Here is a 21,611-nt window from a genome sequence, read left to right as displayed (position 1 = left end):
ACCCCATTACATCTCCCCTCTTCTTGAAGAAATGCAAATGCGCCATTTTCTGCAGGGAAGCTCCTGAGCTCACCAGGTCAGTTCGGGGGCAGACTACGGGAATATCAGACCACCAAGAGCCTGCTTTTAGCTGCCGCTGAGCCCCCCAGGAACAACACCACCCCCCACAGCGTGTTTAACGGGCTCTGGTGAGAGGCCCCCTCCTCCTTCCCTTTAAACTTTGTTTTAGACTTTGCTGCCTCCCGTTCTGCGATCAGCTGCCTTGGCGCCTGTGGTCTTTCTTCCCTGACCCCTGGTCTCCGGATTGAACTCCTCTGCCCCAGCTCCTCATGGACGATGAGGCTGTGACTTTGCTGCGGACCGCCTTTCTTCCCCCGGACTTGCTGTTATGTTATGTTATGTTAAGTGTAACTTGTAAAGCGCGCTAACACCAAAGGCTTCCTAGCGCTTAAACAGAATGAGTGAGGGTAAGGCGTGAGTGACAGAGTTTTAACTAGGGGGAGGGAAGAGGTGAGTTTCGAGCGATTTTCTGAAATTCAGGAGGGAAGGACTGGATTTAATGGAAAGAGGTAGGAGATTCCAGAACCCGGGAGCCAGGTGGGAAAAGCGACGACCGCCGAATTTCTTGGTTTTAACTTTGGGGGTGACTAGCAAATGTAGGTAGGCTGATCGGAGGTTGCGCGTTGGTCGATGTTGAATGATTAGAGATTTGAGAAACGCGGGACCGGTACAGTGGAGGGCCTTGTATGTGAGACAGCCCACCTTGAAGGCTGCCCTTTGGCCTATTGGTAGCCAGTGCAGTCTATGAAGTAGAGGTTTTGCGGATTGCCATTTGGGGGTTTTATGAATGAGGCAGGCCGCTTGGTTCTGGACAACCTGAAGACGGTGCAGCAGAGATTGTGGGAAGCCATGATAGAGGGAGTTGGAAAAGTCCTGACGGGAGAGTACCAGCGAGATGACAACTTGGGTAAGTGCGGTGGGCGGAAGTAAGTGGCGAACTTTGCGAATCTTCCGGAGCTGGTGCATACAAGATGAGATAACCGCGCCCACTTGAGCTTTGAGGGAGAGTTCGGTGTCAATAACCACACCCAGACTTTTCACTGATTTGACCGGGACCGGGGGGGGGGCCTAGCTCAGATGGCCAGAACTGCGGACCCCAGTAAGCATGGCTGAGTCCAGGAAGGAGGAACTCCGTTTTCCCGGGGTTTAGCTTCAGTTGATTCAGGTTCATCCAATGTTGGATGTGGATCATGACAGTGTGAAACGTATTGATGGCATGAGGTGAATTGAGAGGGAGGACAATCTGCAGGTCATCGGCATAGTTGTAAACAATAATGTCCCATTTCTGAAGAGAGTGAATCAAGGGCCGGAGGTATAGGTTGAATAGAAGTGGTGAAAGGGAGGAGCCTTGAGGGACGCCACAGGTCGTGGGGGGTTTTGTTGCGGTATAAGGGCCCAGGCGGACAGCCTGTGTTCTTCCAGTCAGGAAGGACTCGACCCACTTGAGAGCAGTACCCTGGATGCCTGCCTGTCTGACACGGTGGAGAAGGATGTTATGGTCCACCGTGTCGAACGCAGCCGACAGATCCAGGAGTACGAGGGCTTGGGGGATCCCCGCATCCGCGTTACTCCTCAGCGTATCCAGGACTGCCAGAATGACGGCCTCAGTAGAGTGGGCAGGTCTGAAGCCGGCTTGGTTGGGCTCAAGGTGGCAAGAAGATTCAATGAAATTTGACAGGCATCGGGTGACGTGGGCCTCCATTAATTTAGAAAAATAAGGAAGGGGGGAAATGGGACGATAATTGGATGGTTCCACGGGGTCGGCGCCAGGTTTCTTGAGGAGGGGCACTAGGATGGCCTCCTTAAGAGATCTAGGAACAATGCCGCTGCTGAGTGAACCATTCAGCAGGGGTAAAATACAATCAGGTAGATTAAGGCAGATATTCAGCAAGACAGATGGCGGACAGCAGTCATTAGGGGAGACAGATTTGACACGAGTAGCGAGTTCCACTAATGAAATAGGGTTCAGAGCAGGGAAGGTAGTAGGGGTCAGGGGGTTATTAGAGGATGTGTCCAATGGGTGTGGCTGGGGTGGGGTAGGGATAGAGTTTTTGATTTTTATGATCTTTTCCACAAAGAAGAGGTCGAGAGTGTCGCATGTCTCTTGAGTAGGGGTCTGGGCTGGGAGGGTTCGGTCGTCTGTGGTAAGTTCATTCATGACTTTGAACCCCTCCTTTGATTTATTGACCGCAGACGAGATCCTATTGGAGAAATGTTCAGATTTGGCTAGGGTGATAGCAGTTTTGTATTCTCTGCGCGCAGCCGTGTAAGACAGTCTGGCTGAGTTGGAATAATCGCGTCTCCAGATTCGTTCCAACTGGCGCGTTTTTAATTTGTGTTGCTTGAGGTCATCAGAGAACCACCTGTGGGAGTTGTGATGCCTAGTGTGGGGAAATTTGGTTAGGGGGGCGAACTGGTCACTGGCCGACCTCAACCAGGAACAAATGTCATTTTCTATTGCGTCGATGGTATCAGTGGCTATGGCAGCCCTCTTCCTGGACTTTCGGACCTTTATGCTCTCCGCCATTTTCTTTTTATGACTCGCTTCTTCTTCTACCTTTCTCCTCCACCATTTTAGCGATCTCTGACCTCCCCCTCTGTCCTAGCGACCTTTCTATTGTCTCTCCTCTTGCCTCAGACACACTCCTCACTGTCTTACTTATTACTATCTGCTTCCCTCTCTCGTTTTGCTCACTTTCCTGTCCTTCTCTGTCCCTCCCTTGGTGCTGTCACTGCATCCCCCCTCCGACCCCACTTAATGGAACTCTGCTTTTCTGTATATAGAGATTACTCTAATCACTAGTATATGCAGTAGACCTTTGTGCTCTCTAACATTCCTATATGACTCTTGGAGTATATCCATTCATATCTCGTCCCTATGTATATAGAGATAACTCTAATCACTAGTATATGCAGTAGACCTTTGTACTCTACTATTCCTATGTGACTCTTAGAGTATATCCATTTGTATCCCTTCCCTATGTATATAGAGATAACTCTAATCACCAGTCTCTTCTTTGTGTGACTTTACACCTTGTACATTTGCAATTTTTTTCTGTGTGTATCTTTTATGTAACACGTGTAATCCTAAGTCCTTATGTTTTGAAACTGGTTCTTATGTAAAGCGCTCTGACACCTTTGGGTAAAGTTTGCGCTATATAAAATCGCATTAAATAAATAAAATTAAAATAAAATAAAACTGACCCCTTTCCTGTTTTCCCCGCTCCGCCCTTTCCTGTCCCTCCCACCCTTTGCCCACTAGACTTCTGTTCTGACCCCATTACACACTTGTGAGTCAACAGTTTAGGTATACAAATGAGCTAAAGTGGTCAGTCGGCTTAAACTGCCGACTCTGGTGTTGGAAACCAGGGTTCGAGCCTCGAGGTCGCGTCCACATCCTGGGATCCCCGTCCCTGAATGTGTAAAGTAAATATCATGTAAAGCGCTCCAATACCTTCAAGTCGAGTTCGCGCTATATAAAATATGCAAAAAATCAATAATTTGTAAAAGGAATACCCAAAACCGGAACATGTTTTCCTTGATTACATAGTGTTAAGAACTTCCCACAATGTTTTAGGAATGAGTTCTATTTATTCATAAGCCAACACGATGCTCCTACAGACGTCTGAGCGTTAACTTCCAGTCAGTTCACAACACATAGAGTTATCTAAACTCTGTGCAGGGCTGCCACGCCTTCGGTATATTCTGGGGTAGTTTTGCAGTTTGAATATCCGACTACTTTCATCCCGGAAAAAGTCTTGTTAATTATAACATCGTTTTTAGAGGTCGTGCGTGTAACCCACTCATGTCATTTTATGGCTAGTGCGCCAATTCAGCCGTTCTCTAAAGACAGTTGTGCTTGCATCAACGAATAGAGCAACGCATTGCCAGTGCCGAGTGAACAATATGCCCGCTGTGGCTTATCTGCTCCTGCGATAAAGGTCAGAAATGGTGGGCAGAGGGCAGAGGGCAGAGGGCAGCGACGGGGAACCAATGTATTCGTACTGACTCGTGAAGAAAAAGAGGCCGAGGCAAAGGTGAACTGGAAAGGAGGGAGTAATGACAATAGAAGAGGACTGTGGTGGCTTGTGTTGTTGTGTTAGTGGTCGAGCCCACTGCAAGCGGAGGTAGAAGGGTTGTTCACTACCTAAACCCTCCACCTACGTATGGGATGGTCTGGGCCGTGAAGTAGAGAAGGGAACGTAATAAAATTGCCCGAGGCACTAAACTCGTGGCTTGTTACTTACTACACAACAGTGTCTGAGGTCATCGTTATTTGGGCCAGCCTTGCATTACCTCACACGGGTGGTGGGCAGTGACAGCAAAGATGGGAACAGGAGAAAATGATAAACACTGTGGAGGGCAGTGACATAGGAGGTGGCTGATTACGGATTAAGTGAATATTGGTAGGAGTGGAGAGTGGCAGTGAAAGGAGAAGTACAGTCCATTTCATCGTCATCCTTAAAGGCGTTTTCCTAAGGCATTTTTCTGCATTTTTTATCTATTGTTCTATCCCCCCATTTTCAGAGACTTCCTTTTCCAGTGACAGTCTTTCGTTCTCCCACTCAGTGTCATCAGTGTGCCGCCATCCTGAAATAATTTCTTTCATATACTAGGATGCATATATACACGCCCACTAGACTTCCTCCTTTATTCTGTCCATATCAATGTGTTGGTTATCTATAGTAAATCGGTCTTTGTCCATGTATTCTTGTCCTGTTGTTGGTTTCTCTCCACGTTATTGTTAATGCACCCCAGTCCCTGTATCTACGTCTACCTTTTCCAGTATCATAGTGTTTTTGAGCCAGAGTCAGCATGGTACCCTCCCAATGTCTATGCCACTTTTTTGTCCTAGTGTCAGATATTCTCTGTGTAACTGTTCACCTGTTTCTGTGTAACAGCATTCCCAATGTTGGTTGGGTCGAGGGTGTTGTGGAAGCTAATGTCTGCGACCGGGTAGTTCCGCGTTCCTTTAACCTATCCTTTTTAGGAGGCAATGTAATTGTGTTCTAGGAAGACCCCATGCCTCCAATTAAAAGTAGTGATAGAGGAGGAGCGTGAGAAATACTGAAGCCATAACTTTTGGCTTCTCTTTCAGATTGACTGCAAGGGGCGAACAGGAGTATTGTTAGTTAACCATATGCGCTCGTAGTCGCGGTTGTGGAGGCAAGAGGTGTTTGGTTGTTTCTGTGCTCGCCGGGAGATTTGGAAGCTACTCCCTGCTCACCTGGACATTGGACCTGGACATTGAGGGTGACTGCCGGGGGAAATCGGACAGAGCGGGACTGCGAGTCCCAGCAGTGACTGCAGCGCTCCACCGGCCGCACCTGGTGACTCTTCCCGCCCGCCTCCCAGGTCCTCTTCACGACTCGCGGCCCCCGCTCCGTGGGTGCCGCTCGTAGTCGCGGTTGTGGAGGCAAGAGGTGTTTGGTTGTTTCTGTGCTCGCCGGGAGATTTGGAAGCTACTCCCTGCTCACCTGGACATTGGACCTGGACATTGAGGGTGACTGCCGGGGGAAATCGGACAGAGCGGGCCTGCGAGTCCCAGCAGTGACTGCGGCGCTCCACCGGCCGCACCTGGTGACTCTTCCCGCCCCGCCTCCCAGGTCCTCTTCACGACTCGCGGCCCCCGCTCTGCGGGGGCCGCTCGTAGTCGCGGTTGTGGAGGCAAGAGGTGTTTGGTTGTTTCTGTGCTCGCCGGGAGATTTGGAAGCTACTCCCTGCTCACCTTGACATTGGACCTGGACATTGAGGGTGACTGCCGGGGGAAATCAGACAGAGCGGGACTGCGAGTCCCAGCAGTGACTGCGGCGCTCCACCGGCCGCACCTGGTGACTCTTCCCGCCCCACCTCCTCCTACTTAATCACGCTCAAACCCGCGATACGCGGGACGTGCGTGGGCAGCGCCGGGCGAAGCCCGGGCCAAGGGCGGGCCCGTTGTAGCCCGTTAGAGACCGATTGAGACCGGACCGGGCACCCCTCTTGGCTGTCGCATCAGGAGATTGATCCAGCTACTACATAGGGGTAAGATTTGACTCTGATCCTGAACTGGGATTGTGACCACTTGAATATAAGATGGCGGGACGAGAAACTAGGAGCAAAGCGGCAAATTCTGCTGCACACACAGTAGTTGGTGCTATGGACAATTTTATCATTCGAGCTAATTCTCTTTTGACACATGAAATTGCCACCCTGGAGCGCAGACTTTCCATGGGAATTGAGAACGCTAAGCGGTCCTCCCTAGGCCATATAGCCAAAGCCTTAACCCCCGCTAGACAGGAACTCCAGTGGAGGCTAATGTATTAATTATTACTCAATCGAATCAAGAAAGTACTGCGGTTCAACCGAGGGATTCCCCTTTGAACATTTCCGTTACCCCGGAGTTAGTCCCATCACCAAGCACTGTAGTTACACCATCTGCAAATGAGAATGTTGGGTTACCCAATCAACCCCACCAAGGGCATAGGGAAGGAGCAATCCCTAAAAGGAAGCGTGGGCCACATACATCGGGGGGTAAAAAGGCGAAGGTCCCTAAACATCACAATCCTACAGATAATAAGAAGGGGAGGAATGAAGGCGAGCCCATACCTTTAGATACCAATATCCAAGCTAACACACAGGTTCACAACCACCCAGTACTCTGTTAGCTTACTATCAGCCAATGGTCTTCGAGGGGCGGGTGAAGTCTTAGCTGAGCATAACAACTTGGGCAGTTTGCTTGAGTCTTTAATTCACCTGCTTGAAGTTAGACTCTCGCAAATGGAGGCTAGTCTTACAAGAATAGAAGAAGCAACAGGGGCTACCGCAGATTATCTTAAGGTAGTTAATCACCAACAGGGGAATCCGGCTAAAAATCATGTGGCTGAAATCGTAGTGGGACCAGTTCTTTCTGTAGTCCCCCCTACCCCAAGTATTCCACCTCCATCTTCCCAACCCCCCCCATCTCTTATCCCTTCTAGTAAACCATCTTTGGGCATAACTAGGACCATGGTGACAGAGGGGCAATTTGTCTCGGAGGGCAAAACCCACAGTAATAAGCGAGCTATTCACCTTCCCCCTGAGACAGCCCCGTTTGTGGTCATCCTAAGCGGAGTTCCCGAGCTTGCTATTTCTGTTAATGAAACTTTTACATCTTTGAAAAATAAGGTCCTTAGTTGGTTAAATACATATAGACCTCTCCCCCCTGGGGTCAACAGTGAAATTATGTTAGTCAGACGAGTACCATGGGTGGGTTCGACAAGGAAAAATACCACTGGTGACTGTGTCCTGGTAAACTTCAGGGACCCGAGGACGGTGGCCCATATCTGTAACTGGCCTCTGGCTTCACCAGACACCTCTATACAAACTCTGCCACTGTCATCCTTCTATCCTGACAAATTTGAGCGATTTGGGGATGAGACGGATGAGGGCTGGTCATGGGTAACACCCAGAAGACCTCGCAGGGGTGACTGGTCAAGGCCGCCACCAAGAGTCCGCGGGAGAGGTGACTGGAACTCGCCCTATCATCACGGCCCATATAGTCCATTTTTGCACCCCAACAGATTTAGTTGCCTGGACATGGTCGACTGACATGGCATCAGGGGTGGGGCTAAACAGCAGCGGTGCACTAGCCTAGCTGGGTCTAGTTGCACTTGAGGCATAGGGGTGCTTACTGCCAGCGTATCGAGTAAAGATGGGGTCTGAGATGTTGATAACGGACCACTTATTTTAGCCGGGGCATGTGAGAAATCTTCCCACAGTCCCAACGACAGGAGTACTATCCCTTGTGACCGGAACCGTTTGCAGTTCACTCTGGATTTACCTGATCCAGATGTAAATGGGCCAAACAATTGCACTAATAAAGATATGGGTTCTATCTCTATTGTTTCCTGGAATTTGGCGGGACTGGCTAATAAACTTGACTCCCCTGACTGGGGGTCATTTATAGACGCACAAGATGTTTGCCTTTTCCAGGAGACATGGGCTAGGGAAGACCATTGGCGTGCGGGGTTTGCCACATTTTCAATCTTGGCGAAATGGGGGGGGGAGGGAGACGCCTATCTGGCGGACTACTTATCTGGGTGGGCTCCCATCTGGGGTGTAATGTGAGGTCCCTCGAAACCAACTCTGTGGACGTCCAATGTGTACATCTGGAGTGGCCAAATGCTGTTAAACTGGCATTGGTCAATGTTTATTCAAGACCAGTGGGTATAGCAAATGTCTCTGGCACAATTGAGGAATTAGCACTGTTTTTGAGTTCCATCCCGCAAGGCACCCCGTACGTGGTTGGGGGAGACTTCAATTGTCAATTTGAGCCGCTCCCATCATTTCTGGAAGGCGCAACCATGGAGGAGGATGACCAATGGGGAATCCCTCCTCTGTAGGCCCTCCAGTGAAATACTGGACACCATTAGCCACCCAAATTATGTGCTTGACCCTAGTAAATTCTCTAAGGGCCTGTAATGGCCGGGCAAGCGGAGATATCCCTCCTAAACCGACTTTTAACAAACTAGGGCACAATTCTCGCCTGGACTATATATTTGTGGAAACGTGCGACTGGGTCAGAGTTGTGGACTTCAATGTAATCCCCGAGATGAAAGTGACCACAATGTGCTGATTTGAAAATTTGCGGTGCCGGGTCTTACTCTTTCCACTCAGGGGGGCGATGATGATTTCATGGAGTCGAGTATGATCCTATCTAGCAATCGGCATAGAGTTAGATGGCCCAAAATTAGAGGAAACCCCAAAGATATTCAGAGGTTGTACGCGAAGACTGTCCCAGTCTTACAAAAAGTTGAAAATCTTATCCAGCAACTCCCGTCTGTAGAGAGCTATAGAGAATTGGGGGACATTCATCTGGAGCTGTGTGGTACCCTAGCCGAGGTATTGAACCCAGTACAGAGGGTAAAAAAGGGCAGGGGGATGCGTGCTTCGTGGTATAACGCTGCCTGCAGGAAGGCCAAAACTGACCTATTAGAGGCCATGAAGCAACATGATAAGATTGTACTGATTAGGGCTAAGAGGAAGGAGTATAAACATCTTATCCATAACGCCAAGATCGAATGGGACAATGACAACTGGACAGACATGATGGGTGCTCTCAAATCCAGAGACGCCCGGAAATTCTGGCAGATTGTCAAAAGCGGCTCTGCTGATCCAACTCCAGCAGTTGATGCTAACATTGCACCCAGTGTGTGGGAGGCCCATTTTCGATCATTGTATGTGCAGGCCGATATAGATCAGTCCGGGGACCAAGCAGACCTAGTGGAAGGTTCCACCCTCATGCCATCTCTGGAGTCGGATAAATTCACCATGGCGGAGGTTGGGGCAGCTATTTCTAGACTCTCTGCAGAAAAAGCCCCAAGGTTGGATAAACTCTAAGGCGATTTATTCAAACACGAACCTACGGTGTGGGCTCCATACCTACAGGTGGTATTCAACGCAATTCTAGGAGGGATGTCTGTGCCTACTACTTGGCTGGGGGCGGAGATCGTCCCCATCTTTAAGAAGGGTTCTCCTCTGCTCCCAGCCAATTATAGGCCCATCAGCTTAATCGACGTCCCACAAAAGATTTTTGCGAGGCTGATCTTGGATCGCCTGTTAGAATGGATGCTAGACCACTCTGTTCTGAGCCCCTATCAAGCTGGGTTCAGGAATAAAGTATCTACTATAGATCCAGTTTTCCGTCTCGCCCTCTTATTCTGGAAAATGGTACAGTTGGAGGGTGGCAGCCTCTATACTGTATTCGTTGACCTACGAGCGGCCTTTGATCTTGTACCCCGTAGGAAACTCTGGTCCGTGCTTTCTAACCTGGGGGTCCCGCAACATCTCCTAAATATAGTTATCAGATTACACACAGATAACTTCGCGCAGGTCAGATGTGGCAGGGAGGGAACTCTATCCAATAGATTCCCCGTTGACAGGGGGTTTAGACAGGGTTGTGTGTTAGCACCGACCCTGTTCTGCCTCTATGTCAACGGGGTCATTGCCCATCTGAACGGGGTTGAAAACAGCGATGCCCCCAAACTTGCAGGGTGCCGGCGATTATGTTCGCAGACGACACCCTGCTGCTGTCCAAGTCGCCAATGGGGATACAGCGAGTCCTCGATGGTTTCGAGGCTTTTTGTCAAGACCATGGCCTTGAAATCAATGCATTGAAACCCAAATATATGGTTTTCAATCCACCACCTAAAACTCGCCATAATCCGTATATTGGTGCTAACAGGCTAGAAAGGGTCCGAACCTTCGAGTACCTGGGGATCACCCTAAACGAAAAGATGTTGTGGGAGCACCACCAAGAGAAATCTCAATTAAAGTTGGCCCAAATAGCAGGTGTAATTATTAAGCTCGTAAGTAAAAATAAATCTTCCTCCAAGTCGGTTGGTCCACCGTTAGAGATCTACAGAGCACAGGCCAGGGGAGCGGTTCTGTATGGAAGCGAACTCTGGGGCTACGCGTGTAAAAGTGACCTAGTAGCAACAAAGAAAACATTTATTAGACAGCTTTTATCACTTCCTCCTAGCACCCCCTTGTTACCAATGAGGCTTGATTTGGGTTTGAGACCCCTTGAAGAAGATTTGGTCCTACGGCCTTTAATATTTTGGCGTAGGTTATGGACTGTACCAGAGTTACTCAATTATAGGTCAGAATTGCAGGAAATCCTTACCCTCTCAAATGTTGGGAAAATTCCCTGGTTAAATTACATAAAGAATGAACTAGGGCGATTAGGACTACTCACCTTATGGTCCGATCCACTGTCATCATGCTCTAGGGTCACACGGAGGCGGCTTGCCACACTGTATCATGAAAGCAAACTTGCTGCACACTCACAAAGTACAGGCTTGGGCACCTTAACGGAATCATTTTTAATGGCTAAGGACATCTACAGATTTTAACCTGTCTTAGATGTTATATTTCCAATCACCCGTAGGAAATTGTATCTTCAATGGAGGTACGGCAGTTTGCCGATCCGAGCTTATACCAGTAAATGGTACGAGTCCTCGCCGAGCCATTGTCCAGGGTGTAAACTAGAGCAAGAAACTGAGTTGCACATACTGTTTTTTGCAATGCTTATGCGCAGGCTAGGAGGCAATGGATTGTCCCGGTGTGTAAAAACCTGGGGTTCTCCCAATGTCTGTATGCATATAGGGTTTTCAAAACTGATTTATCTGGGCTTATAGTTTTTGCAATAGCCAAATACCTGGGAATAGTCTGGCACAAGAGAAGACACCTATTAATTGGGGACGTATGACAACTGCTAAATTGTAAATCTATTACAGTAATAATGTTTGTATGTATGAGGCTGGTCCTCGTTTTATAAACTGGTTTTATAATGTTTTTATTCTTCTATTTTTAGCTGTTCTGAATGTAATGCTTTTCTGTATCTTTTATGGCAATATGTTGCCGAAATAAAGTTGATGATGATGATATGCTTTCCCTACTCTTCATATCCCTATAATCTCCAATCGAAATTGTGAGCCTTTGAGGGAGGGATCAAGGATTGTATTTTGCGTGCCCTGTTATTGGAGCAGGAGATGGGCGGTATCATTGACTAGTTGGGTAAACGAGACTAAGGAACAAAGCAGGGGCATCAACAATCAGTGTGTGGTGTTTTGAGCCCAAAAGGGGTAACTGACACTGGTGGTGCGGAATTGTAGTGGTACTGAGTTTAGTTGGGGAGCAATGCAGATGGAGAGGAGGGGAGTGCCGCATGATGGTATGGAATTGTGATCTCGGTTATGATGTTTAGAAGAAGAAGAATAGATGGTCCAGGAATCTGTTGGTTGTGTTGAAGTATGCATATGGTTGGGAAGTGTAGGTAAGGCTTATTGGATATAGATTGGCTCACTTAGAGGCTGCCGGGCACAAAGCCAGGTCCTGGGCACTTTCAGGCTGAAATGTTTGGCTGTAAAAGGAGCTGAATTTTTCAGCTCCTTTTAGAGCCAAACATTAACATTGTCAGTCTGTCCCTTAGGTGATTTCCCCCCAGACCTACTGCACTGCATAACAAACAAACCTGAGCACAGTCCTGAATACCTTGAAAATGTAAGAATTAAACAACTCATAGTATCCAGTCCTTATATACAAAGAAGAATAGGTTTCTTATGTTGACTACCTTGTCGTAAAAATCACAAATTCGCTTGTATCTCAGAACCCCCTGCCATCTTGGACCGGTAAAGTCGTGGAAAAAAGACCATGTTTCCAATGGAATCACTTCAATCTTTTGTGAGACGTTGTGTGATTCTGTAGACATAAGTAGAAGTTAAATACATGTCCGAAGCAAGGTCTGTTATGTAACACAAATCACAGAATTTACTCAGGCACTGTGCTTCTGGTCAAGCTTTACAGTGTTCACAAGTTAACCTCATGGCTGGTAAGGAGATTTTCCTGGTGTGCTGGATCCTAATGTTAATGGGTGTGGTCATGACGGAACGGTTCTGTCATGAGCACAGCTCAACCGATGCTCATGACGGAACCGTTCCGTCATGAGCATCGAAGGGGTTAATACAACAGGGTAACATTTAGTGCAAATAGCAAAGTGAGGTTTTAAGATCAACAATAAAACAATCAAGAAACGTATTAAGGTAACGCACAAGAGAACAGTAGATATATATTACAGTTCCTAAAGTAAGAAAATCTGTTGAGGGTGATATGTAATTTTTTCGACCGATGGTTCATAAAGTTGACCGGGTCATCATCGGTACTTGAAACTGCAGGTAATTACGGCCATTAAATGAAAATTATGCTTGAATGGTCTTCATTGGCAGAAGGACATTTGACTATTTGCATTGAACTGTCTTATGTATTGGTGTCGCAGATTAGCGACGGGCCCAAAAGCTCCAGTCGTCTGATTCCTTAAAGGACCACCTAGTATGGGGCATCTACACTGGATACTCAATGAGTCCTTGTTTCTTCAAGGCCTTTCATCGGACACTTATTGAACTTGTTACTGTACACATAACACCGTTTCTCACAAAAGATTGAAGTGATTCCATTCGGAATATTGTTTATCTCCCTCACTAATCACCCTGTTCCCAGATGGAATATTGGGTTCTCCTGTCATGCAGACTACAGTTCTTTTACTTTTATTTAGGTAGAGGGACATATTAACAAACGATTAGCACTTCAAGTCAAATGTAGGTCTGCAAAAAAAAGGATTTGCACATCTTGAATTACAACATAATCAAAGTGAATGGAATTGTACACTAGTACTATAGTCTGTATTGGATATCTGCAGTGCATTAAGTGAAAGGAAGCGCATGATAATGTAAATTGGTTGCTGCTGGGCTTGCCATTGCTTCCACGTTTTCCAGTACTTCCGTTGACTGCAATTATTATATTGCAGGTTCTGTTTCCCTGCTTCTTTGGTCTACTATTCAAAGAATTGTTTGGCGATGGGACGTCCTCTGTTCCTTGTAGCTCTATGGGTCCTGCTGTGGGTGCTTTTCATCGCATAAGCCTACCCGTTATCAAGTGGTTCCATCCGTCTTATTTCTAGACCCTCGTGTGACACTCTGAAGATAAATTGCTACAGGATTCACTTTGAACTTCATCGTAATATACTCTGGCAGCGTTGGAACCCATCAGGGTGGGACGTGCTCAGAATTACTTTTCGGTTGTGGCCTCCATTAGATGGTACCATACTTTTGATATAATTATAGAATTTACTGGATGGGAAACAGCTTACGAGCAGAGATTTATAGGACCTCTCAGTTCATGGAAGTATTTGACTCCACCATCCTCTAGTGCCCTGAAGAAGTCCTGTACTAGGATGAAACGCTTCGGCTGTACTGTGGGTTGTCTTTAGAACTGGACTCTGTTTTTATCTACGCAAAATGAAACTGGGATAAAAAGAAAAACTGAAGCACTTTTCTTTCTGGATATGGACTTTATAATTGTCCCTATTGTTCAAATTTTGTTGTGTGGTGCACCTGTTCTGTTCTAAATTGTTAGGTTCCTGAGGGAACAAGCACTGTGATGGTGGGTGCTATCCAGTGTACACACAAACCCTTGTAAGTATAAGGGACAATACTGATGGAGTGATATTAGGTTAGGTGCTGGCAGCTGGAAGGTCCCACTGTTAGGTCTTTTTGTTTTTGGTATTTGTTATACTCCTGGGATGATTTGGTGTCCAGTGCATGGTTTCAGTTAGTTGTGGAGTTCTCTAAACATCTTTGCCTGTTTTCAGTAGTTAATGCCATTATACGTGTACATGGGTGTGGTAACTTTTTTGGGGGGGGAAATCTTTTTATTTAAATAACCAGCTCCATAACAGTGCACATCAGTTCGCAACGGAAGTTCATGGACAATTTACAAATAAAATCAGCCGCAGATTCATCAATAAAGCCTCTAAACCCACCCATCACTACAGACCCCTCCCATAAACACTGACACATCCCCACTGGACCCCCGACTCTGGGCTCAACAAAGCAGACATATTATATTCACCAACCCCACCCCACTCCCCTCTCCCCCCACGAGGTCCATTGTGCGGCCCTCCCTAGGGCATCCGCATCCTAAGGATTCCAATACAGAACATGTGCCGCAGGACGTCAGCAGCAAAAAGCACAGCTAATGAGTACAAAGTTCCACACCATCCCTTCCCCAGGTCGGCTCCTCATCTGCCTGTGAGTCCATCCACTCTCCACGGTACCTCCTCCAAGCTGCCCATATTTTCTCCCATTTTTTGGGACAACCTCGACTCTTATAGATAACTTTTTCAGCCCGTTGGCACCAGTCCAAATCTCGTTCCCACTCCTCCATCGTAGGCACAAGAGCACTACCCCACAACCTGGCGATATTTCTCTTGGCTACCATACTCGCCAGAGCCAACCACACTTTGTCTCATTTCGGCCAGGTGATGTCGCTAGTGACTCCCAAAACATGCCATCTGGCCTCCAGCGGCACGTCCGCTCCCACCACCTCAGACATAATGCCTGCTAGACTGGACCAGTACGTCCTGATTTTGGCGCAATGCCACATTATGTAGAAGGTCCCTTCTTCACCGCCCCCCTGCAAGCAAAATCGAGAGTCCACATAGCCTATAATGTATTGCGTCGTTCGTGTTGTGTATGACCTATGCAGGATGCGCAGTTGGACGAGTCGGAACCTGGCGCGTATCGCCACTTCTCGGGGACATTGCAGGGCCTCCCTCCAATCATCCTCCTCCAGCAACCCCAGATCTGACTCCCACTTTTCCCGCAAGGGGCCCAGTGTGTCCGCAATATTATTAATGAGCTTCCTGTACGTGAGGGAGAAAGCTTTCTCAATCATGGGTCTAGTAGCAGTCTATCCTCCAACGGAGCATACTCGGGTAGCTCCTCCCCTTGAGTTAGGTGTCTGTGCAGGGCATGTTTAAGCTGCTGGAAGTGTGGGAACTCCCCATTCCCCATCTGGAACTCAGCCTCCAAGTCTGCAAAACTCACCTTCTCTCCCCGTTTCCAAACATCACCCAGCACATCAATACCAATCAGGCTCCACTGACGCAGACCCTGTAGCTTCGCCACTGCCAACAGTAATGTCCCGGCCCACAGAGGAGTCTGCTCCGTAAGCTTCGCCTCCCATCCTAGCAATTTTGTCGCCCGTTTCCACACTCCTTCCACCGCTGCCGTTTGGGGAGGCAGTGGACAACCGCGCCTACCCCTAGTATAGAGGGCTGCTAAATAGGTACCACTGCCGAAGGCTTACCTATCTACCCAATAGGCTGGTTCGTCCAGCGGGGCAAACACCCAACCATTGACATTAATCAGCTGCGGCGCCCAATAATATAGGCGGACATCCGGCACCGCTAATCCTCCCTCATAGGGCCCCCTCTGCAGTTTCCTAAGAGCAATTCTGGGACACCACCCACTCCAAAGCAGGGATGTGGTAACTTTAAGCCATCAGAATGCTTAATGTGCCTCTTTTTAGAGTCGAACCCTCGCTAACTGTACAGCATGATGCCAGGTGAATGAGACAGGGACAGGTTATATTTAATATGTACTGTCGGTGCAGGATTAGGGGTGAGATGAGAGTATAACTTGGTCTGGATGTGCCTTTGAGGTTACAAATAACTCTTAGTCAGGTAGATGGCTAGGAGCTCAGCTGTGTTCATGATAGTGTCAAAAGTTGGCTAAGAGGGGCTAATAGTGTGCATGGGTATATCAGAGTGTGCCTTGGAGATGACAAACGTTTTGTCAGCTATATGCTTGAATCCATGTTGTGTCTATAGTTTACTGTTGGTGTAAGGTGCAGTAAAAATATAACTTAATCTAGATGTCCATTTCACCGTTATACTGGAAATGTTAACACTCATCTGTTACTCGGCCGCATTGAAGGCTCTTCATTGGCTCCCGGTTCACAAAAGAATCCTGTTCAAACTCTTACTGACAACTTTTAGGGCCCACCGTCACCTGGGCCCAAGATATCTCTCAGCAAGATTCAGGCCTCATACCACTGTAAGAACACTGAGGTCTACTACTGCAAATCTGCTCAGGGTTCCAGCATTTAAATTAGCCACTAGAGGCGGAAGATCAGCTACCGTTTTGGGAGCAAAAGCCTGGAATAGTATGCCTAAGGAACAAAAAGTTGTTGAACAGGAGGGGCTGTTTAGGAAATTGTTAAAGACATGCATATTCAGAATATCGGATGCTTGCTGCCTAAAGCTTATCTAGGTTTATTTTACATATCTGATCTGTTGCTACTTACAGCGCCAGGAGACTCCGTTAGGAGTGGCAGTTCGCGCTATAGAAAACTACTTTTGATTTCATTTCACTTCATGAGCATCTACAATGCTATATATTCCCATCCCGCTACGGACATAAATTATATAGTGAAGTATCTAATTAAATCAATCTTCTCATAAAAGTATGGAACTTTATAGAATGCTGAAACTAATTTTCTATTGTTATAATGACGTTATCTAGTCTCTCACTATTACCTAACACGGTCACAAATTAATATATTGTTTAATATTAATCAGGTGTAATGTACACCTTATTTTCGAAGTATGTCCTCCCCATTAAACATATTTTTTTTCCCAGAGCCATATCATTGCTGTTCTACAAGCCTGGAGGGATGGCAAGAAAGTCATATCCAGGAGATTTCAGCTCTCTAGGTCATTAAATTCAGTTTTAGGGATGTCTTACATGAATATTATTTTTTTAAATTTCCTAATTCATATGTCACACACAATAAATAATAAAAATGTCATCAGGATTGATTCATAACACCTTTTTGTCACAACATTAATTAAATATGTGTGATCTCACTCAATATTCCTCATCTAATTGTAGACCTGGATTACTCATCACTGTATTCTGTCAATCTTCTTCTGTCACATAATTCTTAAAAGTATATTTCCCCCCCCCACATGTAGTAAGACCAAAGAAACAACAATGTAACTTCTGCTTTGCTAGTGGTAAAGGTGGAAGAATCACCATACAGTAATTTTACTACCACTAAGTTAAGGCGTTGACGACCAAGAACTTAAGTTCTTACTTTAACAATCTTAAATATTCCCAAATACACACATGTATTGCCATGAACCATGGAAGAGTGTTGTTGAGGAAATTGTATATGACTACATGTAACATTTCTGCAACCAACAGAGTAGGGTTGTGAATGTAAGAAGGGAATTATATATCCTATGCTAACCAAGGCTTGCAATATTTGAAGTAATTATGTAGACCTAATGCCTAAATCGCGAATTAGGGACTATGACTTAACCTAGTCTATCTACATAGGCAGTTTACTTAATTTATCACTCTCCAGGAACATTTGATTTCACTCATTCACCCCTGCTTCTGCAGGGCCACAGGTGTGGCTTTTGTATATCATTATGTTATTTTTGACAGTATTTAATGACCAGGAATCTAGGTGGTAATGCTGGTATAGGCAAAATTACTGATACTCTGTGCACTACTCCTAAATCAAGGGTGCCCAAATCTTCTTAATGTCAGTTACTTACTTCAAGAAGAATTCTTTATAGGGGGAACTGGGTATTTTTCTGTACAATGCCCAGAGTGCTGCTGTCAGATTACTGTTTAAGCTCCTTGCCACACTTCTCCAGCCCAGATCAGGCTTGAATTCATGCTTAGCAATCAACTTTTAGTACCGAAAGCTAGCCTCCTCAAATATGTGCACTCAGCATATGCCGCAAAAGAAGGCTCACTGAAGACCCTAATTTGGCTGAAAGTGCTATCAGCGAATAACTTGGTGCCTCAAAATCTTTGGAAGATCACTTTTTCTGAAGCTTTGGAGCTCAAATGTGTAGCATCCTCCTGGAATCTAAATCTCCCCCACCAGTGGTTCAAAATAGCTTTAAACGTAGCGGTTCATAAGGAATCTTTTGGATCGGACCCTCAGGAGCAGATAACATGCAGATCTTATTATTAGGAGCTATGTTAAAAGATCAGTGCAAAAATATCTCCCTCATCAATTCTCCTTGTTATACAAAGCTAAGTTCTGCCTTATTTGCATTAGCAGCTTCTTCTCACTAGATCTTTTCCTCCATGGGCCAGTCGCCCCATCTGTAACAAGTGCTGCCTCATCGACTAGTTCCAGGAATCTCTACCACACCTGCTCTGTATTTGTCCTGTGTTAACCGACGACCGGATAAGGTTTCTTCACCATGTCCTGATTAAACAAGGAACACAGACAATACCTGCAGCTCTTGACTTCCTCCTGCTTGACCCAAGTAATCGCCAGCTTGATAACATTTCTGGACAAAGCGGATAAATTGTTAAGAAACTCAGTCTCACACCCAATCTCCTCAGGGTCATAGTACTATGATCCTGGAGTGCACTTGTAGCATAAACTTTGTTCTAATGTGCTCAGAGTGTGTAAGCCTCAAATCTGTTCGCTAACGAAAAAATAGTATGGGCATGCTGCTAGGTGAATTCTGTAAATACGATGCGGTTATAAACTCCGTCTTTCCAATATTGCTTGCTGATCCAGTGCTGAATTGTGCCTTTCCTGCCCTTCTAGTTTGCCACTGCCAGGCGCCTGATGTATGTAACAGTATTTTTCTAGTACTGCTACTGTGATTATCCAGCACTTTTTAGCACATGCCACTTTTATGTCTTAGCTCTTTAAGTACAAATTCCTGGCCTTTGATCAACTTTTGTCTCCAAATTGTACTAATAGCAATAAAACCTTATTATGTCTGATTTTTGCAGTGTTATGCCTAATGTCTGTATTTTGAATAGTTACCTACTTCAGCCCATCTTCACGAATGTTTATCCCCATCTTTCTAGGATTGTTCTGTTTACATCCTGATGTAGGGAGAACAACGGGAGAGAGGGAAGGTGGCTAAGGAGCACTCTTGGGCTCCCAAATTATAACTTCTTAACAACGAAAGAGTGTGCCTTATTAGAATGAAGAACGAGTGTGTAGAATCAAACTAGGTTCTTAAAAAAGCCCTCACTCACCAACCTAGTTGGTGACATGCTTCATCATCGGGTCCCACCAGGAGAGGCCGGATGCCACCCTGGGGTGCTGCAACGCCAGAATTACTGCGAAGACGGTTTTTTGTATGATTGGTGATGAGTGATAGTTGATAAACATGTCTAGATTGTGTCAAAAGGGGAATTTTTATTAGTTGGCCAATCTGACATAGATAAAAACAAAATGTTGAATATATAACTGAATAAATTGTTCAGCTATATATCTACTGGTAGGTGGTCTGTCATGTGTTTTTATCTATGTCAGATTGGCCAACTAATAAACAATTGTTTGAGCACTTTAGTCGTATAATCTTTCCACTTTAAAATACTTTGTAAACATCTTTGCCCAGTGCTCTTTCTTAAGTACACGTTCTTGCATCTGTCTGCATGCGATCCAGGTTTCTATTGTTCATTTTTATCTAGACCCATGAGCCATACTGTTCTACGAACAACACTTCATATTTGAGATGTTTCAGCATAAAACACAGCAGCGTTTCTGTAACATGCTCTGCTGCTACATGCACCTAGGACTGCACTATATCAGATACCTATAGTAACTACAGTAAAAAGTAACAACGCCAGCTATCTAGCTATAAGGTGCTGGGAGCCTATGTGGCAGTATCTTTCCCTCAATTCCCAGATCCAGAAAGCTAGGGAGTGTTACATTAAAAATCAAATGTGTATCAATTGTTAAAAAGCAAAAACTTCACAGACCAGAATGTTAGTTTGCGAATTTCCTCCTACACAGGTCACGTGACCGTGTCCCCATGGCCTAAATGAACAGATTAGCGTAGTGTAGGATAGGATAGGATACAAAGTTTGTAAAGCGCTCGATTGCCGTGGCGTCTTGGTGCTGATGTGTGTGAGTACAAAACTACAGCTTTTACCAACCTAAATGACAAAAAGAAGCGTCTTCAGGTTCTTCCTAAACAGCCTCCTGTCAGGTTGGAATCTCATATCCAGAGGTAGTCTATTCCAAAAGTGCCCTGCCCCGTTGGATAGTGTCCTACCTCCCCATCTGGCCCGCTTAACCCTAGACGTCTTAAGTAGACATGTGAAATGTTGCAATAATTCAATGTTCTCATGGTTTTTACTTTGTTTTCAGGATAACGGCGTTGCTAGGAGCTGGTGAAGCGCTACTGCAAGCATGAGGTTGAAATTGCTAACCTGGGATGTCAAGGACACTTTGGTGCAGTTGCGACGATCCGTTGGAGAGCAGTACTGTGCCGAAGCCCGACGCTTGGGAATCCCAGTGGTTTCTGAGTCTCTAAATAGGTCTTTCCAAAAGGCTTATAGAGCCCAAAACAGACTGTTTCCGAATTATGGTCTTACTCAAGGGCTGAGCTCCCAGCAGTGGTGGATGGACATAGTGAAACAGACCTTCAGGCACAGCGGTGTCCATGAAGATCGAGTTCTCACCTCCTTAGCAGAGACACTCTATAATGATTTTAGCACGGAGAAGAACTGGGAAGTTTTACCAGGTGTGACCGAAACCTTAGACAAATGTTGTATGCTTGGACTCCGCATGGTGGTGATCTCCAATTTTGACAATAGGCTGGAGCAGGTCCTGCACCACTGCAGGCTTCTTCACTATTTTCAGTTTGTTATGACCTCAGAGACAGCAGGTGTGGCCAAGCCAGACATCCGGATCTTTGAGAAGGCTCTGCGCATGGCTGGGAGTTCCCCAGAGCAGGCTGTACATATCGGGGATGATTATGTAAAAGATTACAGAGCAGCTCGGGATGCAGGAATGGAAAGCTTTCTACTATTAAGGCATGGACACCCAGATGAACTGGAAAAAAAAGTACCTAAAGAACACTTGCTGCATTGCCCTCAGGACTTGTTAGTCCACCTAGAATAAATCTGGATTCTAAGCACACTTTAATTTTTTGTGTTTATTGATGGGAATGTGTTTTTTGTATTGAAATGTAGGTATTGATATGTAGTGACACTGGAGACAAGCTGGTGACAAGGAGACAGTGACACTGGGGACTCAGAGGAACTGACACTGAGGACAGGGAGACAATGGCACTGGTTGGGGAGACACTGATACGAGGCCACGATGATGGGGAGGCCACTGACCCATACCTAGGAGGATACCGACGGAGGGAGACCTTGATAGTAAACCTGGGCCAGGGACACTTTCAC

General features: G+C 46.2%; 1 protein-coding gene across 1 annotated transcript; it reads left to right on the top strand.

Moving 5' to 3' along the window:
* The first annotated feature begins 3,943 nt into the window (after positions 1–3,943).
* HDHD3 (haloacid dehalogenase like hydrolase domain containing 3) lies at positions 3,944–21,348 on the top strand. The gene is made up of 2 exons (XM_086920031.1): positions 3,944–4,001; positions 20,569–21,348. Exon 2 carries the CDS (start codon positions 20,611–20,613, stop codon positions 21,322–21,324), a length of 714 nt encoding a protein of 237 aa, XP_086776157.1. The 5' UTR covers positions 3,944–4,001; positions 20,569–20,610; the 3' UTR covers positions 21,325–21,348.
* Positions 21,349–21,611: the final 263 nt, after the last annotated feature.

This window comes from Lissotriton vulgaris, chromosome 5, assembly GCF_964263255.1.
Source record: "Lissotriton vulgaris chromosome 5, aLisVul1.2, whole genome shotgun sequence".
Lineage (NCBI taxonomy): Eukaryota > Metazoa > Chordata > Amphibia > Caudata > Salamandridae > Lissotriton > Lissotriton vulgaris.
The sequence above is the reverse complement of the archived record's forward strand: the minus strand, read 5'-3'. Positions and strand labels throughout refer to the sequence as shown.

Bases quoted from the DNA above. Each gene is read 5' to 3' on its own strand.
- HDHD3 (XM_086920031.1), top strand. From the start codon at position 20,611: ATGAGGTTGAAATTGCTAACCTGGGATGTCAAGGACACTTTGGTGCAG.